Source organism: Euleptes europaea, chromosome 16, assembly GCF_029931775.1.
Source record: "Euleptes europaea isolate rEulEur1 chromosome 16, rEulEur1.hap1, whole genome shotgun sequence".
Lineage (NCBI taxonomy): Eukaryota > Metazoa > Chordata > Lepidosauria > Squamata > Sphaerodactylidae > Euleptes > Euleptes europaea.
The window spans coordinates 1,425,813-1,449,311 of record NC_079327.1 but is presented as its reverse complement, the minus strand read 5'-3'; the positions used below and the strand labels follow the sequence as shown (position 1 = coordinate 1,449,311).

Sequence of the window (23,499 nt, the reverse complement as noted above, 5' to 3'; positions counted from 1 at the left end):
CTATCCATCTATCATCCATCCATCATCATCATCATCATTATCTATCTATCTGTCTATCTGTTTAATGTTACCCTCAGGCATCTTTTTTCCCTGAACTAAAACAACGCCGGCTTTCCCTGGTGAGGGAGATGTTTCAACAGCGCTTCCCTTTGGGCTGTTCTTTCCTCTGCCTTTTGCAACTCTAGCAAAGGAAACAGGAAGGAGCCTGGGAGCTAAGCAGGAACAAATTCCAAGGCCCCTCAGCTGGATCCAGGACTGTTCCTGTCCCCCCCACCCCCAGGCCTAGAAAGCGGAGGTGTGGCAAGGGGTTCACTCACTCTTTACTAATAGAGGTGAGGACTCCTTTTTCAAGGGGGATGGTGGATCTCCCAGCCAGTCAACCGTGCCACTCACAGCAAATCACGGGAGCCGAGCGAAGAGACTTCATGAGCGGGCTGTAGCCCGAGGAAGAGGCTAAGCGATCGTAGCCTGACCTACAATCTCTGCGCTCCGTGTGCTGGAGCTGCTCAGCCGGAACGTAATGACAGTTCATTGGGGCGTATGTCACATTTGATAAGTCCGTGAGACAAGCGTAGCCCGCCAGCACATTCCTCCCTCTTTGTCTTGCCCTGGAAAACAGCACATCTCGCACCCAGGAGCGGCTCCATCGCCCCACAAGCTGGAGCAAACGGCCCCAACAAGACAGATTACGTAGAGGCGTTCACGTTGGCCACACATCGTCCACGGGGCGCTTCCTCTCCAAACACACTTTTCTTGCCTCAGCCTCCTCCGCTTGTTTTATTCGGCGTACGGGTGGCTAAGAGGAGGTTCCCGAGAGAATAAAACCTTTCTCCTGCATGGAGCTGCATCCCAACATCTGTCACATCATGGGGATCTAAACAGCCGGCTGAGGGGGAAAATCCGAATGGCTAATTTAAACCTGAAAATTGTTCATTTAAACCCGTTTGTGTCTCCTTTGAGGGATTTGTATCTGCCATTCAGTTTTCACACAATTACATCAAGGGAGGCAACCAAAGCGGGGCTGAGGAAGAGGAAACTGCTCTGCTGCAGGTGGGATCTGCCAAATTGCAACCGTTGCTACCAGCACATCCCCTACCTGTACTTCTTCCCTGCAAACCCCCTCCCAAAGATGCTTTTCTTTGCCAACCCCCTCCCCTCCCCAGCTGTTTGGCTTTTAAGAACATGAGGACTTTAGAAGAGCCCTGCTGGATCAGACCCAGGCCCCTCAAGTCCAGCAGTCTGTTCACACAGTGGCCAACCAGATGCCTCTAGGAAGCCCACAAACAAGACAACTGCAGCAGCACCATCCTGCCTGTTTTCCACAGCACCTAATATATTCGGCATGCTCCTCTGATCCTGGAGAGAATCAGTTTGCATCATGACTAGTATCCATTTTGACTAGTAGCCATGAATAGCCCTCTCCTCCATGAACATGTCCACTCCTCTCTTAAAGCTTTCCAAGTTGGCAGCCATCACCACATCCTGGGGCAGGGAGTTCCACAATTTAACTATGGCTTTTGTTATGTCCATATGTGTATAGCTCACACTTTTGAACTGAAAACTGAATGGGGTCAGTTTAATACTAAAATGGTTACTAGTCATGCCGCATACCTATTGTCTCCATGATCAGAGGAGCAGGCTGAATATATTAGGTGCTGTGGAGCACAGGCAGGATGGTGCTGCTGCAGTTGTCTTGTTTGTGGGCTTGCTACAGGCACCTGGTGTGAACACTTTGTGAACAGACTGCTGGACTTGATGGGCCTTGGTCTGACCCAGCAGGGCTTTTCTTATGTTCTTAATAAGAGGGGTTCATCCCACACCCACCTGGCGTCCAAACTAGAGTGTGTGTTTTTAATGCAATGTTGACATTTTTCTCTCTCCCCCACCCCCCTGTGTTCCAATCTTTTCCAAACCTGGTTTGATACAACCTTTGGGACAGATTGCAGTCAAAGTGAGTCTGCGTGTGGAGTAGATGGGAAAGCGCCCTCCTCTGCTACCAGCGGTGGCCTCGAGATACTCTTCTCTATGGGGTTTTAAATGTCCAGGAGCAAGAATGTCTTGCGCCTTTAATAGAAGTTTAATCTGCAGAAATGGACATGGAACGAAGCAATATCACCTGATAATTGCTGCAGGTCAAACTGATATTAAAAGGGCTTCTAGAGGGACCACTTTAAATGCCGGCAAAGCAGTGTGGGTGGGGAGGGGGGCTTGTTTTGCAGCAGGGAAAGGGTTCAATATTATCTTCTCCCCTACTGCTTCTCTACTCAGATCTCCCACCTGAAACAGTTTCCCCCTATTTTCTTTGTGCTGCACGCATTTGCATTTAACAGGTAGCTGGACCTGGGTGTCTTCAGAACGGCGTAGCAAATGACTCATGTATTTTCTTCCACCAGCTGCTCTTTTTACAAATGGAAGCTGAAATCCTCCACGATCCAGAAGATTCATTGTTGAAAGTTCTATTTGCAGCTTGGGCTCGATTACAACAATACATTTAACAAGATAAGCAAGCTATTGCTTAACAGAAACTTCATTTGTCTTGAAATAAACTTGCTGAATGTCTGCAGATGTCACAACAGCTGCTGCCTGGAGTGGGCGTGAACACAGCTTGTTGTCAGGCATTCAAGCTCCACCCCACTTCCCCGGATTCCAGGACTGAGTCAAATCACGATTTGCTGTGACCTCCAAATGCAAGTGCCAATCAGAGGTTGTTTCCACACACACCCCCAAATGGAATTAAACAGTGATTTAGATTCCCAGCTTGAGGACAGTAGACAAACTCCAGTTTGCCCTGGTAGGGTGCTTGCTTTCAGACATACATCATGGCTAGGGTTGCCAACCTCCAGGTACTAGCTGGAGATCTCCCACTATTACAATTGATCTACAGATGATAGAGATCAGTTCACCTGGAGAAAATGGCAGCTTTGGCCATTGGACTCTATGGCATTAAAGTCCCCTCCCCAAACCCCGCCCTCCTCAGGCTCCGCCCCAAAAACCTCCCACTGGTGGCAAAGAAGGGACCTGGCAACCCTAACTGAGTCAAACCATGATTTGCTGTGACCTCCAAATGCGAGTGCCAATCAGAGGTTGTTTCCACCCCCAAAAACTGGAATTAAATGGTGATTTAGATTCCCAGCTTGTGAACAGGAGATAAACTCCCGTTTGCCCTGGTAGGGTGCTTTGCTTTCAGACATACATCGTGGCTTCCCAAACCGGGCAGCTGAATGTACTACAGCCCATGCATGAGTGGAGGGGAGCAGGGGAAACATAGGCATGGTAAGAAAGTCTTTGCCCATTAGAGACAGTCGGGAATCCCATCACCACCTCTATCTACAGTGAGGGGGAAAAGTATTTGATCCCCTGCTAAATTTGCCCGTTTGCCCTCTGACAAAGAAATGACCAGTCCATAATTTTAATGGTAGGTTTATTGTAGCTGTGAGAGACAGAATAACAACAGGAAAACCCCTAGAAACCCAGAGGACAAAAGTCAGAGATTGATGTGCATTATAATGAGTGAAATAAATATTTGATCCCCTATCAATCAGCCAGATTAGGGTTAGGGTTAGGGTTAGGGTTCTGCTGTCGACAGAAACAATCAATTCATCAGATCCCAAACTAGCCACCAAGACCAAAGAGCTGTCCAAGGATGTCAGGGACAAGATTGTAGACCTGCACAAGGCTGGACTGGGCTACAAGACTATTGACAAGCAGCTTGGTGAGAAGGTGACAACCCTAAGCCTAACCCTGTCAACCTCCCTCGGTCTGGGGCTCCATGCCAGATCTCATTTCGTGGAGTTGCAATGATCATGAGAACGGTGATGAAGCAGCCCAGAACTACACGGGGGGAACTTGTCAATGATCTCAGGGCAGCTGGGACCATAGTCACCATGAAAACAGTTGGTAACACACTACGCCGTGAAGGACTGAGATCTCGCAGAGCCTGCAAGGTCCCCTTGCTCAAGACAGCACATGTACAGGCCCGTCTGCAGTTTGCCAATGCACATCTGAATGACCCAGAGGAGAACTGGGTGAAAGTGTTGTGGTCAGATGAGACCAAAATCGAGCTCTTTGGCATCAACTCAACTCGCCGTGTTTGGAGGAGGAAGAATGCTGCCTACGACTCCAAGAACACCATCCCCACCGTCAAACATGGAGGGGGACATATTCTGCTTTGGGGGTGTTTTTCTGCTATGGGGACAGGACACCTTCACAGCATCAAAGGGACGATGGACGGGACCATGTATCGTCAAATCTTGGGTGAGCACCTCCTTCCCTCAGCCAGGGCATTGAAAATGGGTCGAGGATGGGTATTCCAGCATGACAATGACCCAAAACACACGGCCAAGGCAACAAAGGAGTGGCTCAAGAAGAAGCACATTAAAGTCCTGGAGTGGCCTAGCCAGTCTCCAGACCTTAATCCCATCGAAAATCTGTGGAGGGAGCTAAAGGTTTGAGTAGCTACATATCAGCCTCGAAATCTTACTGACTTGCAGAGGATCTGCAAAGAGGAGTGGGACAAAATACCTCCTGAGATGTGTGCAAACCTGGTGGCCACCTACAAGAAACGTCTGACCTCTGTAATTGCCAACAAGGTTTTTGCCACCAAGTACTAAGTCATCTTTTGCAAAGGGATCAAATACATTATTTCACTCATTATAATGCACATCAATCTCTGACTTTTGTCTTCTGGGTTTCTGGGGTTTTTCCTGTTGTTATTCTGTCTCTCACGGCTACAATAAACCTACCATTAAAATTATGGACTGGTCATTTCTTTGTCAGGGGGCAAACGGGCAAATTTAGCAGGGGATCAAATACTTTTTTCCCTCACTGTATGGCCCGTGCTCTTAAGGAAGGGCGGCTCCTTCCTAGAGTTGCCAGCTCCAGGTTGGGAAATACCTGGAGATTTTTGGGGTGGAGCCTGAGGAGGGTGGGGTTTGGGGAGGGGAGGGACTTCAGTGCCATAGAGTCCAATGGCCAAAGCAGCCATTTTCTCCAGGGGAACTGATTTCTATTGGCTGGAGATCAGTTGTAATAGCGGGAGATCTCCAGCTACTGCCTGGAGGTTACAATACCAAAAGGGGAGTGGTACCTAGAACACACATATAAAGTACCACTGATGCACTGAATATGATGGTTTATGTGGTTTCAAAAATGTGATTTCCAACAAATGATTCCAGTTATGCAACAAAACAATTTATACAAGTTGCAACTATCTGTGCAAGTTTACAAGGTTTCACGAATCTGATCCTTGTTCCACTAATTGCATTGGGCTTCATCAGAAGTCTGTTGCTGCTGTACAGGAAAATCGTGACTTTCTGATTTTGCTCCTGTTTAAACCAGAATTCAAAACAGAAATTACATACATTAATACATTAAAACTTAACATCAGTCTATATAGTTTTACTGTAACACAATTTTAACTTGTATAAATTGTTTGTTGCATAACTGGAATCATTTGCTGGAAATCGCATTTTTGAAACCACATAGACTATTATATTCAGTGCATCAGTGGTACTACCTCTTTGCAACCAGTGGGAGGTTTTTGGGGTGGAGCCTGAGGAGGGCGGGGTTGGGGGAGGAGAGGGACTTCAATGCCATAGAGTCCAATTGCCAAAGAGGCCATTTTCTCCAGGGGAACTGATCTTCATCAGCTGGAGATCAGTTGTAATAGTGGGAGCTCTCCAGCTTCTTCCTGGAGGTTGGCAACCCTCCTCCTTCCCTAGATCCCTGTTATTCCACAGCACAGAGGGTGAATATCAACACTTGACAAGGAAACATAAAAATTGTACCTACATTTGCCTGAGGTTCATTGTGGCCATTAGTCTCTGCTAACTCCTTGGTATTTTTTTTTAACTGTGAAGAGACAAAGGAAAACAGACATTAATAAACTATTCCACATAGTTATCATTGATTTATTTAAAGTACCATTTTTATAAGGCCTAATAATTCTAATGAGGATGGGTTTTTTTTGTTTGTTTATTTGCTGAAAACAGTATGAAACCAACCTATTTAAGGCCTGATAGGTTGGATGAAGAATTTTTTTTTAAAAAAGCAAAACGCTAAAACGGGATCATTATTATTTTTTGACTAATAAGATTAGAAAGCAGTCTCAAGGTCTGAGAAGTGTGCGAAATTGGCTTTCAGAAGTAATAAATGATTTCATTTCCCATTCTTGTTGCTATTAATTTAAAACTTTGCAGTGGTTGCAAATTGCTACTAGCTAAATAGCAGTTAGCTAATGGTTGCTTTTGAATGATATATTTTGAGCTGTTTAAGAAGCTGAAGGGCCTGGATGGGTTTCGTTCTCAGGGAAGAGGCTGGAAGAAGAAAGAACAGCTCATTTTGGCTCCCAAACGGCTGAAACAAAAACATCTCCTCGGATAGTGGGGTGGGAGCGGACAGAGAGATTCATCCTAAAAAATGAACCACCATTAACATTCTGGGAGGAAGGGGTGCCATTTAGGGAACGCAAGGAGTGTGGGGGCGTGTGAGTGCCACGCTGTGGCCCGCCTGTGGTTCAGACTGCCTGCAATTCTTCCTCTTAAGGACCTACATTTCTGCAGTCTCAACACCTATTCTTCCAAACTACTGGATGCATTCCAAAGGCAGAAATGCTTGCTTAAAAAAAAAAAACCTTCGCAATTTGATCTATGATAATAGCTTTATAAGCTGATAACAGTGCTACCTTAAGCAGAAGAAGAGCTTTAAGGAGTCTCAAAGCAGCTTACAATCACCTTCTCTTCCCCCTCACAACAGGCACCTTGTGAGGCAGGTGAGGCTGAGAGAGTTCTAAGAGAACTGTGATTGGCCAAGGTCATAGAATCATGGAAGGGACCACCAGGGTCATCTAGTCCAACCCCCTGCACAATGCAGGAAATTCACAACTACTTCCCCACCACATCCCCAGTGACCCCTACTCCATGCCCAGAAGATGGCCAAGATGCCCTCCCTCTCATCATCTGCCTAAGGTCATAGAATCAGCATTGCTGACAGATGGTCATCTAGCCTCTGCTTAAAAACCTCCAGGGAAGGAGAACCCACCACCTCCCGAGGAAGCCTGTTCCACTGAGGAACCGCTCTAACAGTTAGAAAATTCACCCAGCAGGCTTCCTGTGGAGGAGTGGGGAATCGAACCTGGTTCTCCAGATTAGAGTCCACCACTCTTAACCACGGCACCACTACACTAATTCCATTGAAGTCAATGAGTATAGAAGGGTGTAACTCTGCTAAGCAGGACGGCATAAAAGCCCCACAGCAATTCTTTAAACGGATTGGCATCTCCTCTCCACCCCTTGACTGGGAAGATTCTTTTAAATCCTTAAAATGTCCTATTTTATTTATTTATTTCCTTCATTTATACCCTGCCTTTCTCCCCAGTGGGGAGACTGTGTTAAGAGAATGTGCTTGGCTTGAATGTTTATCAGTTACTTTCTAAACACACACCCCTATGCACAAGCCACGTATGTACTCCGCACCACTGTCCTGTAGATTGACCCACAAGAGGTGCTTATTCTGGGAGTTCACCTCTGCCAACTCTCACCATTCCTATTTACCAGGAACAGACTCCATTTTCTGATGCCTGTCCCTGATAAAAACTCCATTCGTATGTGTTGTTGGGCTGCAGACGCATGCATGCAGTTTCAGATTGCTTCCCCAATTCTCCATCCGTTAAGTCTCCTTAGGAGGAGGGGTGTTGAATTTTTTTTTACTCTAGTGTCCCTGCCTGTACACACAAACGCACAGAGCCAAAACACCAGGCTACCCAAGAGGCCACCCACCCCCTCTACCCAATAACAGTGTTCAGATGATAAATGCTACCGAGTGTGTTTGAGCTCCCAGCGTTCAATATGTGCAACCGGAGCCTCTGTGAAATTAAACAGTCCATTAAATATCCTTGAATTAAAAGAAAAGAAATTATTGCGGTCAATTAATTAACACGTCCTGCCTCAGAAGCCAAAGCAGGACACGCAAACGGACGCCGAGGACGGCAGGTTCCGCCACGCTGCGTCGTGTCGACTGCGTCGGCTCAAAGAGCTCCTCGCTGCAGCCATTCAAACTCTCCCATCAGAAACGGCATCTTTATGAGAGTCCATTAAGCTTTTCTGGAGAGCAGAAGGGAAAGTGCTTCACCGCTTGATTAAGGCAAGTTACCAAACACAGTCCCTGGCTTAATTCAGGCAGCTGCTTAATCTCTTGATAATCAAGAACGAATTAACTTCAATTAGACTTCAAAATTACAAAGCTTTATCAGCTTTCGTTAAAACGGCTCTGGCTACAATGATCTAATGTCTAATCCCCAGCCCTCTTCCGGGCAGTCGATTGCTCTGCTGGGCCATTACCGCTTCCCCGAAACCCCAGCTGCATCGGGAGGTGATTCGGGTCTCTGCAGGATGGAGGGTGTCTGGCCTGGAAGAAGGAAGCTGCCCTCTCTTCCACAAGCACTGGAGGGGTGGGCGACGTCCTGGGAAGCTCTCGCAATTATGATGTTCCCAAATAGAGCATACAATCGCCTGTGAGGTTGGTGGGGCTGAGAGAGCTCTAAGAGATCTGTGACTAGCCCAAACTCACACAGCAGGCTTCATGAGTAGGAGTGGGGAAACAAACCCAGTTCACCAGATTAGCGTCTGCCACTCATGTGGAGGAATGGGGAATCAAACCCGGTTCTCCAGGTCAGAGTCCACCGCTCCAAACCACCTCTCTTAACCACTATATCACGAGAGGTAGGTGAGGCTGAGAGAGTTAAGAGAGATCTGTGACTGGCCCAAGGTCACCCAGCAGGCTTCACGTGGAGGAGTGTAGTATTTAACTCAGTTCTCCGGATTAGCGTCCGCCACTCACGTGGAGGAGTGGGGAAACCAACCCAGTTCTCCAGATCAGAGTCTGCCATTCTTAACCACTACACCACGTTGGCTCTTAGATTCCTGCAAAGCCCTCTGGCTCACCGGGCTTGCCAGGCACAGTCCTTTAGTATCACGTGGAACCCAAGAAAACAAGCCCAACCCACTTGCCGTTTTTTGCTTCCTGTCACTGTTGGATGAGTGTATAGAAACACTGGGGAACTTTGACTGTCATCATGACTCTCTCTTTGGCATGCAGGTGTCTGCATGAATAAGATGGGAGATGCTAAACTCATTTTCCCCGCTACTAGTCGTCAAAGAAATAGCTGCTTTGTCTGAAATGCATTTGTTTTTCCGGTGTATTTAACCTTCTCCAAATCCATTTCTCTTCAGATAGAAAAACGCTCAAGACATCACTGGTGTGTCTATGTGTGGGAAAGCACTCCACAAGAAATGAGATTAAACATCTTCAGCGGCTAAACAGGCAAGGTTCTTCCATTTTGCTTTGATGCTGTCTTCTTAAATTATGTGGTTGTGCATTTAAAAAAATCTATTTGCTCATGCAAAACAAAAATGATCACAGGTGGGTGATAATGGAGTTGACGAAACATTGAGTTAAAATACTACATCAGAGACCCCCAAAGTGTTTCCGTGAGGAGATAACCATTTGTGCTACCTGCCAGGGAGGGCAAGGTGGACAGCTGCTTTTAAAACATAAGGTGGGTATTGAGATGTGTGGGATGTGCGCTCTTTAATGATTGGGCTCCCTAACTCTGGATTGGGGAAGGAAATTCCATCTAGGCAGGACAGGAAGCGTTACAAGGTTTGAACAACCAGTTAACGTCATTCAGATGCTGGGAATCATCTTCTCTTACATGGAGCCGGGGGGGAGGGGGGGCAGAATTTGCTCCAAAAGCATCCACAGAGGAGATGTGAAGGTAATGTCTGGACTGTTAAGGCTAGAGATACGACTTTCCTGTTCTTATATTTCCTGTACCAAGTAGGCATGATAGTCATTTCCCCATATTTTGTGCTATAGCTTAATAACCTGTAATTAATAAAGTCCTTCTTGTCTAAAATGAAGAAGAAGAAGTTGGTTTTTATACCCCAATTTTCTCTACCTTTAAGGAGTCTCAAAGCGGCTTACAACCTCCTTCCCTTCCTCTCCCCACAACAGACACCCTGTGAGGTAGGTGGGGCTGAGAGAGTTCGGAGAGAGCTGTGACTAGCCCAAAGTCACCCAGCAGGCTTCATGTAGGGATGTGGGGAAACCAACTGATGGGACAAGCACCTGAACCTAGAATTAGGTTCAGGTGCCCGTCCCGTCAACCGGTTTCACCAGATTAGAGTCCGCTGCTCATGTGGAGGAGCGGGGAATCAAACCCGGTTCTCCAGATTAGAGTCCACCGCTCCAAACCACTACACGACGCTGGCTTTGTATTTCAAATTCCTCCCCACATGCCTCGCCCTCACTCACACACTCATGAGAGGGAAGGGCTGAACTAATTGGAATGTTCTGCCCTTTGTACATGCTCAGAGGCAGCCTTTACTAGCGTTCCCCAAGCCTCTAGTCAACGAGGGAGGCTGGATTTAGTTTGGGGTTGTGGCGCCAAAGAAGAACACGCTTACACACATGCAAATACAACAAGTGGGTTTATGACAGCAACCGCTCCCCTTTGTGATAATTCCAAAAGCGGCCATAGGCAGTGGATCTAAGGGAGAAGAAGAAGAAGGAGTTGGTTTTTATATGCCGACTTTCTCTACCTCTTAAGGGAGACTCAAACCGGCTTACAATCATCTTCTCTTCCCCTCCCCACAACAGACACCCTGTGAGGTGGGTGGGGTTGAGAGAGCTCTAAGAGAGCTGTAACATGCCCAAGGTCACCCAGATGGCTTCATGTGTAGGAGTGGGGAAACCAATCCGGTTCACCAGATCAGATGCCACGGCTCCAAATTACCACTCTTAACCACTACACCACGCTGGCTCTCCAAAGCCTCGTTCCAACAGGTCAGACCCACCTGTTCCTGAAGGATTTTCAGCACGGCCTGTGTGTGGGTATGCTCCTCTCTCGCTTGCTCCAGTTCCGATTTTTTGTTGTTCAGTTCTTCTTGGATTTTCAACAGTTGCTGCATGAAAGGAAGGATGTTCCCCGTTATTAATGTCTGAGCCCCAGCGAATAAATACCCAGGACAGCCAAGCCTTGCGAAAGCGACATTATTCACGTTTTTCCCATTTTCTGTTTTTACTGCTTTGACTATTATGTCTAAAGTTGAACAAGACATAAATTATGTCTGTCTACAATTTCTGCCTCTTGCCAAGGAGATGCATTTCTCTTAATGTAACAAATCGCTTAACCGCACATTAAAACACAAACTCCTGGCACCGTGCACCGTTCGCAGAAGAGCTGTCGCATCCGTCTGAACCAAAAGCTCTGTTTGCAGAAGGCGCAGATCCGCTGGTTTAATAACACGGAGGTACACGCTTCAGCCCATAAATAATTTACGAGCACAGCCCTTTAATATAATTAGTTACTGGCCCAACGCCATCTCATTCTGCACAAAGCTATAATCCGAAATGTATTTATGCTGAGTTGCCAAGAAGGCAGAAGATGGCTTCCCCCCCGCCCCGAGCTATGCTTGCAAAGTTTGATGATTACATCAGTAAGGCCAAAGCCGGGCAAATCAATGCATCTGCTGAGGAAAGTGCTGAGGAGAATGGCGAAAAGACCAAAGGGAGTGCGCCAGGAGTTTTTGAAATGGCCTTGATTGATCTTGTCTAGTGGTGAATGACATCACTGCGTGAAAACAGATCTGCCACCACTGTCTCTATAGCCATTTATGCTTGGTAATTAGCAGCGCGTTCCAGGCTGAAGTACCCAGCATATTTTTTTTTTAGTTTTTTACGCTGAACCGTCATTCAGGAAGTGACTGCAAAGCTGGCGCGTACCTGCTTCGCATTTCTTAAGAGCCCCTTTAATGCGACCTTTTGTGTTTGCTCCGCCCCTGCCTCAAAGTATACCCTCAAGAAAGCATGCAAAATCACACAGCTGCGCGTTAGCTAGGCAAATAGCAGTTGCTAATGGAAGGAACTAAGGAGCAGGCGAGTGGGGGGGGTTGGGACTGTGAATAGGCAATTTAAAGGTCACCTTTAAAAAAAGAGCTTTGAGCGAGCATCAAAACTGAACCTGCATAAATGGCCTATGAGAAAACGCCTCAGAAGGCCATGAAGATGAGTTGAAATGACGACCACCACCCTTATTTATTTATTTCCTTCATTTATACCCTGCCTTTCTCCCCAGAAGGGACCCAAAGTGTCCCGCATGATTCTCCTTTCCTCTTTTATCTGCACAACAAACCTGGGAGGTGAGTTAGATGTGACTGGCCCAAAGTCACCTAGCAAGCTTCCATGGCAAACTGGAGATTTGAACCTGGGTCTCCCAGATCCTTGTCTGAAACTCTACCCACCACACAACACTTTAAAAAGTCTTCATGTCTTCTCATCTGCCAAGACACAGTATTTGATTAGTCCTGAATCCGGTTACGTACTTTAATGCAAAGGGGACAAGTTCCTGGCCATCCGTCATTCCGCATCTTGGTTAAAAGCCAAAAAAGCTGTCTTTAAAAATTGTTCCAAACAAAAAAAGAGCACAGCCAGAGTAGACAGGGAAAGAATTATAAAAAGGTCTTTGGTCAAAAAAATAAGAAAAAGCTACCAGAGAAATGACTCAGGCTGCCATGGGAGTAGGGCCCCATGGAACTTAATGGCCATTTATGCTTGGTAATTATTTATGCTTCGCATTTCTTAAGAGCCCCTTTAACGCGACCTTTTGTGTTTGCTCTGCTGCAGCCACGAAGAATCCCCTGAAGGAACCATGCAAAACGACAGCAGTGCATTAGCTATGCAAATAGCAGTTGGCTAATGGAAGGAACAAAGGAGAAGGCGAGTGTGTGTGTGTGTGGGTGAATTTATCCTTTTGCATTGGGACTGTGAATAGTCATTTTAAAGGTCGCGTTTAAAAAAAGAGCTTTGAGCGAGCTTCAAAATTGACCCTGCATAAATGGCCAACGGGAGTTACTTCTGAACATGCACGGTTTAGGATTGCACGCTTAGTGTATATCCTGTACCTTTGCTTTATTTATTCTAACAGCCATAATATTTAAAAAAATTGATCATGATAAAGTATAATTCACTTAATAAATTTCAATGGTACTATGGGTCAGGGTGGCTTTTTGCTTGGTGGGAATTGCCATGTCTCAGTGACCCTCGCATGCCAACTCTGTTCATACTTCCTTTCTTTTTGTTATTCCATACTGTGCTCTACTGTAGTCCAAATTATTCAAACCCCAGAGGCTCTCTTTCTCTCTCTTTCTCTCTCTGCGCAGTTAACAACAAATTCATCCAAGAAAAGATGACAGCTGACTAATCCCTTCCACTACTGTGGCACAGTAGACCTTAAGAACACCAGAAGAGTGCCGTCGGATCAGACCCATGGTCCAGCGTCCTGTTCCCCACAGTGGCCAAACAGCTGCCCCACAAGCAGCATCACAGAGGCCAAAGCCTCCCCCACTGCTGCGGCCTCACAGAAACTGATATTCAAAGGTACTCTGCCTTTCAACATGGAGGTTCCATTTAGTCATTATAGCTGACAACCATTGATCTCTAATCCCTTACAGCAATTTGTTGGAAGTGAAGGGCCGTTGCCATGCCCTTTGTAGAGAGGACACAAGTACTTCAGGGGGGGCAGCAGAGCTAGCAAGGATAGGTAGTTCTGGTATCCTTCCTATTATGGGATCCTTCCTCTTATCTGTTCTCCTGCTTTCTTTGCCCAAAATGCTACTCTTGGGGTCCTTCCTGGACATGGGGGGGGGGGGGGCTTCGTAACTCTAAGCGGGTATATGTTATCTCCTTGAATGGGATGCTTCTCTTTGTCTAAACCCAGGAGCTGCCCTCTGACCCCTGTTCTTTCTCTGTGTCTTTTGTTCTACATCTCATTCCCCACGTGGCTCTTCATGGAGTCACGGATCTATACAGCTCACTCCTGTAGAAACAAAGCCTCAAACTTCCACACACAGGATGACGGATTATCTGGCCACTTGTGATAGGGACAGCATTCTTTAGATTAGGTTTCTCTCTCTCCTTTCGACTGCAACCTGCATGTGAATGGAATCTATTTGAATAAATGTAAATTTTGCAATATACTTCTTGGGGAGTTTCATTTTACTGCACGCAGTATCACGCTCCTATGACAGGGCAAACTCTGCTGTATTAACCAAATATCCCAAACAAAACAGAAGGGGAAAAAAGAGACCAAGCCTTAAAACAAGGTTGGGTACCCAAAGGTTGAGTTAGGGTTGCCAGGTCCCCCTTCACCACCGGTGGGAGGTTTTTGGGGCGGAGCCTGAGGAGGGTGGGGTTTGGGGAGGGGAGGGACTTCAATACCATAGAGTCCAATTGCCAAAGTGGCCATTTTCTCCAGGGGAACTGATCTCTACTGACTGGAGATCAGTTGGAATAGCAGGAGATCTCCAGTAGTACCTGGAGGTTGGCAACCTTAGGTTGGGTGGAAAAGAACTCAATAAAACTGTTTTTAACATCTAGAGTCATAGTCGTCCTACATTAGGAACATTTCACAGGATACCTTTACGTTTAAAGGATGTATAACATAGATGAGATTAATCTCTGATCTGTTCTAGGATTTTAGGGAGATATCCCCCACCCCCAGAATGAAAAGGATATGTAATGGACTTATCAGGGACCAGAATCAGAAAACGGGGAGGGGGGTGCTCTCCTTGGTAACCAGGGACTACTGGAACACATGCATTAGAGTTCAGCCCGGATCCTGTGTCCTTCCCTGCTTGTCTATTGCCCCTTGGGGCCTTATTTCACCCCGTTCCACTTCTGAGGCCTCCCCCTGGTTTCAACCATATGGGTCTCATGACCGTCACCTCAACAGGTTCTGCTGCTTTGCCCTCTTCCTGCCACAGGTAACAGCCCTGGCTTGGCCCCTGTCCCCCAAGCTCCACCCGTCTCTCAGAGAATCATAAATGCCCCCTTTTCAGTCCCACAGCGCCTGGATGGCACTTGCTTGTGGAAATGTTGATTTTTGTAACCCACACAGAATGATTTCTTGCCATTTGGGTCACAAGCAATTTAAGCACCGCATCACAGAAAGCTCTTAATTGTCTAGCTACAATTGTAACCTAATTTGCAATTATCTTAGAGGGGAAAAAGCCTATTCTGAGTACACCCAACTATTCAATAATGCAACTAAATTGATTCATTTGGAGTTACTTCGGAAGGACAGGGAGGGATCTTTGGCCAGTGTCTGGAATAGCTGAAAGACACTTGGCAAACTGCAGCCGCACAATCTCTCGCTCGAGAGAAAGAAAACCTCCGTCGAGGGATACGGAAGGAAAAGCCGGCAGACGGGTTCTCAGCCAGCTCTTGGATCAACCCTGGCTGACATGAAGAAGTCATCTAGTAGGAGAGGTGCTCTATCCCTGAAGAATGCATGGATGAGAAACCTGGGGGGGGGGATAATCTCCACGTCCCATTACAAACCCCACAATCCACTGTAGGATAGAGTAAAATATAGTTGCCTATCTATTCTAACTAACTAGGATGGAGGGAGATCCAGGATGTGCATCCTTCCCTCATGGTGGCAAGATGGAGAAAAAGTGCCAGTGTGTGTGAGGAGGTGAGGAAGAAGCAGGAAGGTAGGAAGTTTCCCTAAGAGTAGCAATCTACACATCAAAGGGATAGGTCAGAGCAGTAGAGAAAGGATGCCCCAGTGTCTTGTCCCCTCTATCTCTCTTGTCCCCCTCTGGAGTCTGAGGTTAAGAGACAGCGCAAAGTCCTTCATAGAATCATAGAGTTGGAAGGGACCACCAGGGTCGTCTAGTCCAACCCCCTGCACAATGCAGGAATTTCACAACTACCTCCCCCCCACACCCCCAGTGACCCCTACTCCATGCCCAGAAGATGGCCAAGATGCTCTCCCTGTCATCCTCTGCCTAAGGTCACAGAATCAGAACTGCTGACAGATGGCCATCTAGCCTCTTCTTAAAAACCTCCAGGGAAGGAGAGCTCACCACCTCCCGAGGAAGCCTGTTCCACTGAGGAACCGCTCTAACTGTTAGAAAATTCTTCCTAATGTCTAGACGGAAACTCCTTTGATTTAATTTCAACCCGCTGGTTCTGATCCAACCTTCTGGGGCAACAGAAAACTACTTGGCCCCATCCTGTATATGGCAGCCCTTCAAGTACTTGGACTAGATGACCCTGGTGGTCCCTTTCAACTCTATGATTCTATATCCCCTCTCAGTCTTCTCCTCTTCAGGATAAACATACATTCACTTCCAGCACTTTGCAGAGTCCTGACTGGATCAAGGAAAAGAAACGGGAATGTGGCACAAAATGCACCTTTGAGGCAAGATGCACAATATTAATACGCTGGCCCAGCGCACAGACGACATTTTAGCTGTGCCTGTGCTGAACTCCTTAAAGCCTCTTTCGTCATGGCTGAAAGGCTTCCTCTAAAGCACTGCGGAGGAGCAGTGAGAATCGGCTGGAGGAGTAATTGCAGTCTACTTCTAGCAGAAGGTGAGCACAGAGGGGAACCGTGTTGGGATAAAGGTTGAATGAACAGTGAGGACGATGACGCCAAACCTGCATTAAAAGTCAAAATGAGTGGGAGATGCACAGGTAAACATCCACTCATTCTTTTATCCTGGGGACCATTGGAAATTCCAGACCTTGAACCAGAGACCTCCTGGCCTGAGGCTGTGAACAGGCCTGCTGAGCTTGTGGAGTAGGCTTGCCAACCTCCAAGTGGTGGCTGGAGATCTCCTGCTATTACAACTGATCTCCAGGCTACAGAGATCAGGTCCCCTGGAGAAAATGGCCGCTTTGGAAGGTGGACTCTATGGCATTGAAGTCCCTCCCCTCCCCAAACCCCGCACTCCTCAGGCTCCACCCCCATAATCTCCGGGTATTTCCCAACCCGGAGCTGGCAACCCTATCCTGGAGGAAGGGAAGCCTCTTCAGTTACAGAAAGGAGTACAGCCATGCAAGGGGCTGTGGCTCAGTGGTAGAGCACCTGCCTGGCATGCAGAAGATCCCAGGCTCAATCTAATTTGTCTCCAGTTAAAAGGTTCAAATAGCAGATGACAGGAAAGACCTCAGTCAGAGACCCTGGAGAGCTGCTGCCAGTCTGAATAGACAAGACTGACCTTGATGGACCCTCAAGGGTCTGATTCAGTAGAAGGCAGCTTCCTATGCAGCATCAGGACATGGTGCCTGGGAGACCTCTGGACTGTCCAGGTCTAGGGAGATAATCTGGAGTCTGGCCTTCTGTCAAGAAAACAATACCTTCTCACTGGTGCGAGCAAAGTAGACATGACAGAAGGGGATCATGGATCAGAGCTCCCATATTTTATTCCAAATGCTACAAGCAGGTGTGGAGGGATAATCTGGATCAGGGCCATAGTGAGGGAGGACTTGTGTGGTCCATTTTCCTGATCTCAATCGCCTCCCCTTTGAGCCATGGGGGACATACAAATACCACAGGGTTTCCACAAGAGGCAAATATGAGGGTGGTGGGGGTGTATTACAGTCAAGAAAGATTAGCTTACAGGTGGGGCCATGGCTCAGTGGCAGAGCAGTTGCTTAGCATGCAAAAGGTTCCAGGTTCAATCCCTGGTGTCTCCAGTTAAAAGTATCATGTGGTAGGTGATGGGAAAGACCTCTCCCTGAATCATAGAATTGGAAGGGACCACCAGGGTCATCAAGTCCAACCCCCTGCACAATGCAGGAATATAACAACTACCTCCCCCACACACCCCCAGTGACCCTTACTCCATGCCCAGATGGCCAAGATGCCCTCCCTCTTATGAACTGCCTAAGGTCACCATTGCTGACAGATGGCCATCTAGCCTCTGCTTTAAAACCTCTAGGGAAGAAGCACTTACTGCCTCCCAAGGAAGCCTGTTCTACTGAGGAATCACTCTAACTGTTAGAAAATTCTTCCTAATGTCTAGACGGAAACTCTTTTGATTTAATTTTAACCCGTTGGCCTGAGAACCCGGAGAGCTGCTGCCAGTCAGAGCAGACAATGCTGACCTTGATGGGCCAAGGGTCTGACTCAGTATAAAGCAGCTTCGTGTTTTCAGACTCCACCTGCTCCCTGGCCCTGATCTGGATCTCCTCCAGTGGTTGCTTTTGAATTTTTCATACATATGGGAGATCCGATATGAGAGATCTGATCTTGGATTCTCCAGTGACTAACCTCAGGGACTCTGGGCTGGCGAACACGACCTCCTAGTCAAGATGTGAATACGGCCACTCATAGCTCAAACTTGGTCCTGACAAGTGAGTCCGTTGCTTTTTGGACTAAAATCCAAGTAAACGGTGCCTACACAGAATACGCATACATGGTCTCATTTATCAGTGCAGCTGGCTTAGGAGGCTAGCCACAAGAGCGAGTCTGTATACGCCAAAGATGGATTGTTTTTCATCTTTCAAGCAGCCAGCATATGGCAGCCATGAATAATAGGAACACAATTTGCTGGCTATGGAAATGTACATTAATAACAAGATGGTTACAAGAATTGAGGAATCACCAAGGAAACAGGAAAATGTGAATGACAAGGCAAACCGACCAGCGCTGGGTCCCATGGAGGTTTCTCATCATGAGGTTAGGTAAACGACAACATACGTGAGAGTTTATACAGAGCTGGACCTAATATAATATCAGGCTTGTTACTAAGAAGGGGTGAAGAAGAGAGTGAAGAAGAAGAGTTGGGGTTTTTTAATATGCCAATTCTCCCTACCATTTAAGGAGAATCAAACCGGCTTACAATCACCTTCCCCTCCCCACAACAGACACCCTGTGAGGTAGGTGGGGCTGAGAGAGCTGTGACTAGCCCAAGGTCACCCAGCTGGCTTCAAGTGGAGGAGTGGGGAAACAAATCCAGTTCACCAGATCAGAGTCCACCTCTCTTAACAACTACACCATGCTGGCTCTCCAGTAGTTGGGATGCTATGTGGTGGGAATGGATTTGCATTGGGTAAACCATGACTTTCCTGCCTCCTGCGGCATACTTTTGTCTCCCCCAGCAAGCTACACCCCCCAGTGGGTAGTGGGCCCCAGGAACATCATGGGGGTTAGAACATAAAAACATAAGAAAGGCCCTGCTGGACCAGACCCAGGCCCATCAAGTCCAGCAGTCTGTTCACACAGTGGCCAACCAGGTGCCTCTAGGAAGCCCACAAACAAGACGACTGCAGCAGCACCATCCTGCCTGTGTTGAAGGGGGGGGGGCTGCAGTGAGATGAGGGAAATCATCTAAAATTGCCACCCCTCTCCTATGAGCAGAAGTGCGCCCTGTGGGGGGAAAGAGCCCTTAGGATCCAAGCTGGTATGATTTTGTGTACCTTGTGGCTGAAAACAATGCAGCATTTCAGCACTGCAGCTGCTGATTATGGAAATTTACCTCTTTTCTACTTTGCCGAATAAATGGCCATCAGACTCTTTCCAGAGCCCGGGGGGACTTTGCATGGCATTAAGATTCCGAGTGGGGTGAGCAGATTCCTCCAGCTCTGCTCTGCCCCAATTAGTAACCGTTCTGTCTTTAATCTAGGGGTTTCACTTTCCATCAAATGTTGTGGTGGTCTGAAGAACAGAACCCAGGATTCAGGAAATAATGTTTCTCCCTGTTCCCCTGGTGTCTGGGGAGACCCCGGGCAAAGGGCCCAAAAGTTTAAATTCCATGGGTGTGCAATCCAGCATCCTGTGAAAAACACACCCGTGTGTTGTGATATAAAACAAACAAGCCCCTTCAAACTAGCCCATTGTTTGCCAGGTTGTTTTTAAATAAAAACACAATATTTCAGCATGCAGAGGGCTATTTTGATGGAGGTTTTTTGTTTGTTTCTGTCTTACACAGGGCAGCAAATCTGTACCTCTGCAACACAGAAGTAATATAATAAGGGGAACCCCTTTGAACTAGCTCTGTGTGTGCAAAAAAAGAAGTAAAATAATTAAAATGGCAAGCAAAAGTCTAGTTTTGAAGGGTTCCTTTCCTTGGGACTGCCTGTGCCGAGGGAAGGAGCCAGACTTATAGCATATCGCTTCCTCCACAACAAAGGCCTCTTTGGAAGAATCGTGCTGATCACTGAGATCTGCAAGTGAGCAATGGAAGGCTACGGAGCATTTTCCCCACTTGGTTTGATAAAAGATGTGGTTTAGATTAGAGGGATCCTAATTTAGATGCGAGGAGAAAGAGACGGGCAACTATTTTAAAACCAAGGGGACAAGCCAGATAATTCACGGAATGAAATGGTATAATTTTATGATCCAGTTCAATCTTAAAGACAGGGAAAGCACATCTCATTTGTTACTATGCATACGGGGCGTTATTCCTATTTGTTTGTTAGAGATCTCATCCTGGGAATGAAATAAAACCGTATTGTAACTTTATGGAGAGAGTTATCGCAGAAATCTGAACGCAATGCTTGAACTGCCATCAAGCTGAATGGATTTCATTTCCACACAATATCAATAGTGGGATTGCTGCTGCTTTCCATAAGTGCTATTATCTTGAAGTGGGGAAAAAGAAAATAATACTACTGTAGTTGTGTGTTTTTTATTTCCTGGTCCTGTAAATGTGTAAGAGAATCTTGAAAAAAGGGAGAAAAGACCAGATGGCGGCAGTAACTTGAAAACAAATGAGAATTGCTGAACCTCATTTTTCCTATACATAAAATGTACCCATTTTCTCTAAAATAATCTAACTCAGATATAAAGCTTTTCCAGAAGATTCGTTCATTACGCACTGAACATGCGGTTCACTGCAGAGGAGCCTTGCGTTTTTTCCCCAGCTACCATATTCTTGCAGAGCAATTTAAAATGACTTCACATAAGGTAGAAGAAAAAGAGTTGGTTTTTATACTCCTCTTTTCTCTATCATAAGGAATCTCAAAGCGGCTTACAATCACCTTCCTTTCCTCTCCCAACAGCCACCTTGTGAGGTAGGTGGGGCTGAGAGAGTTTGTGGAAAATTGTGACTGGCCCAAGGTCACCCAGCAGGCCTCACGTGTAGGAGTGGGGAATCAAACCCGGTTCTGAGAGAACTGTAACTAGCCCAAGGTCACCCAGCAGGCTGCATGTGTAGGAGTGGGGAAACCAACTCAGTTCTCCAGAGTCCGCCACTCTTAACCATAACACCATGCTGGTAACATTTTGGTTGAAGGGAATTCGCATTTCCCCCACTTTTAATTATCAGTATCAGAAATATCAGAAAGTAAATTCTCCCTCCTTCCAGTCCATCTATTGATGCTTGAATTGTTTGATAGACAGAAGCATCACAGGCATCTATTGACCAGTGCCCGTATTTACCTTAGAAACCAAGTGGAGACAGAGCTGGCTGTTCCCAGTAATGCACTACAGCTAACCCTACAACAAAGTGCCCCCCCACCCCAATAGCATCATCCAGCTGTATGGATGAAGGTGAGATTAATTCTGTCTACTACATCCTCCTTCCCCAGGAAAGGGTTCAAACTTCACATATAAATAATGTTTCCCTCTTAAGAAATGAGTCTACTACAATGCTAAGCTTTCTGGGTGGAATGAGGCGCCCCAGGTCTATCACGATAAACAAAAGGGATGGGGGACACTGTGGATTACACAGAAGAAGTCTTTTTGTTGTCGCCACTACATGAATCAAAGACATTTCTGCACCAGTATGGATGGGTTTCCACCTCTGGAATCCAAGCTTCCAGCCAGCGTGGTGTAGTGGTTAAAAGGTGGAGTTTGATCTGGAGAACCGGATTTGATTCCCCACTCCTCCACCTGAGCGGCGGAGGCTAATCTGGTGAACCGGGTTGGAGTGGGGATTCAAACCTGGCTTTCCCAGGTCCTAGCTCAACACCTTAACCACTACATCACACTGGCTCTCCTTTTTTCTCTACCCCTACATTTCAAAAGCAACTCTGCAGGGCTGCAAACAAGTTGGCTCAGGGCCCCTGGGAATTATGATAAATGTTGACCAGTGGATGACCAAACTGAGATGTGCGTGGCTTCCCGTGTGGCGCTTGGGCAGTGGTACCTGCTGCATCCCTTGAAGCGTTTGCTGCAGGAACTGCAGCTGCTGGTCCTTCGTGAGGCTCTCCTCTGTCCGGAAGAGCTGCCCTTTTTCTTGCTTCAGGAGTTCCACCTCGTTCCGGTAGGCGTCCAGTTGCCATCGGAGACTGTCGTTCTCTTCCTTGAGGGCATAAGCTTGAGCCGCTAGAGCTGAGAGGGGAAAAAAAACCATGCTGGTAATTAAGAGGTCCCCCCAAGATGATCTGTGCCCTACACCAGGGGCCTCCAACCACTTTGTGCCTCTGGAATTCTGATGCAGAATGATGGGCACAGTTTGAACTGAGTTTCAAAAATAGCCTGCTCTGTGGTTGGGGAATGGACTGCTGTTTGAGAGACACAAGTTCTAAACCCTGCTGGGTGTTCAGAGATGTTTCTGTGAAAATTGGCCTTTCTTTATACCCAGTGATTCTGTGGCGGAAACAATGGAGTCTATTAGTACCAACTTCCGCTCTGATTCAATTGACTATTTATATGAGGGTAGGACCCAGATGTCTGGGCCATTCTCTTCTGCCCTCTTTCAAGCAATGGAGCTTCATCTGTCAGGTATTCTGCAACGAAGATGAAATCTGAGATTTTCCCCTATGGATTGTTTATCAGCCTTGGGTTATGTTTAGACAGAGAAAATGCAAATGCTCGAGAAAATGTTGGCACTACAGAAGTATTACTACATTAGTGGCATTGAAACACACTTAAGTCATTTCCTCTTGAAGCTCCATTTGGCCCTTTTTCAATTCAGAATGGCAGTTTTATTATCATAACTGATAGCAGGTGTTTGCGGAGAAATCGATTAGTATGCAGAGATGGAAATTACATTTTGCAAATGAATTGCATCATCTGCAATGTAGGCTGAAATTTGTGTAGCAAAATGCAGGAAGCAATAAAGATCATACCAGCAACATTATTTAAAGACATTATTTGAGTACAATATGGAAAGAAAGGAGAAATGTAGTCTCTATTTCAGAATTGCTGTTCTAGTCCTTCAGGAAAAAAAAACTCTCCTTTCATTTGGTGACAAAAACTAGGTCTTATTTGGTTTAGCGAGTAAATGGTAAAATATACTATTTATTCTGGGACTGTAATTTAATCACATTGTTATGAAGCAGTTGTAATTAAATTCAGAACCACAACCAATTTTACGAACATTTGTATCTGAGGCCACATTATTAATTCATATTACCAATTGTATAATTTTCATACTCAGTGTTATGAGTTCTTTCATTGTCATTTCACGGGAGAAATATACGGTAGTTGAATTATAGACAGCATGATCTTTAAATGACCCCTGAATATATTTCACAAAAACCCCGCTTCCCCATATGAAAAAAGGACAGTTGGATGTTAGAACATTAGTTCCTCAGTTAGATGGCAGGCGGCCAATTCCTGATTGTGAGGAGTATATGAAGAAAGAGCTGGATTCAGATTGTATGTCTTTTTAAAAATGAGTCAGGTTCTTCCAAGGAAAGCTAGCCAAATCAGGAAATTTCCATGGGCTTCAGTGGGGCAGATCTGAGATTGCACCTTTC

The 23,499-nt window shown here is 46.4% G+C and overlaps 1 protein-coding gene across 3 annotated transcripts in view; it reads right to left on the bottom strand.

Moving 5' to 3' along the window:
* Positions 1-23,499, bottom strand: part of ENOX1 (ecto-NOX disulfide-thiol exchanger 1) — a 131,872-nt gene that overhangs the window by 12,841 nt on the left and 95,532 nt on the right. For all 3 annotated transcript variants that reach the window (XM_056861768.1, XM_056861771.1, XM_056861769.1), the window contains 3 exons: positions 21,942-22,126; positions 10,854-10,961; positions 5,791-5,850 (listed from right to left, as the gene is read on the bottom strand). In XM_056861768.1, coding sequence (XP_056717746.1) covers positions 5,791-5,850; positions 10,854-10,961; positions 21,942-22,126 — 353 coding nt within the window. The remainder of the gene's footprint in view (positions 1-5,790; positions 5,851-10,853; positions 10,962-21,941; positions 22,127-23,499) is intronic.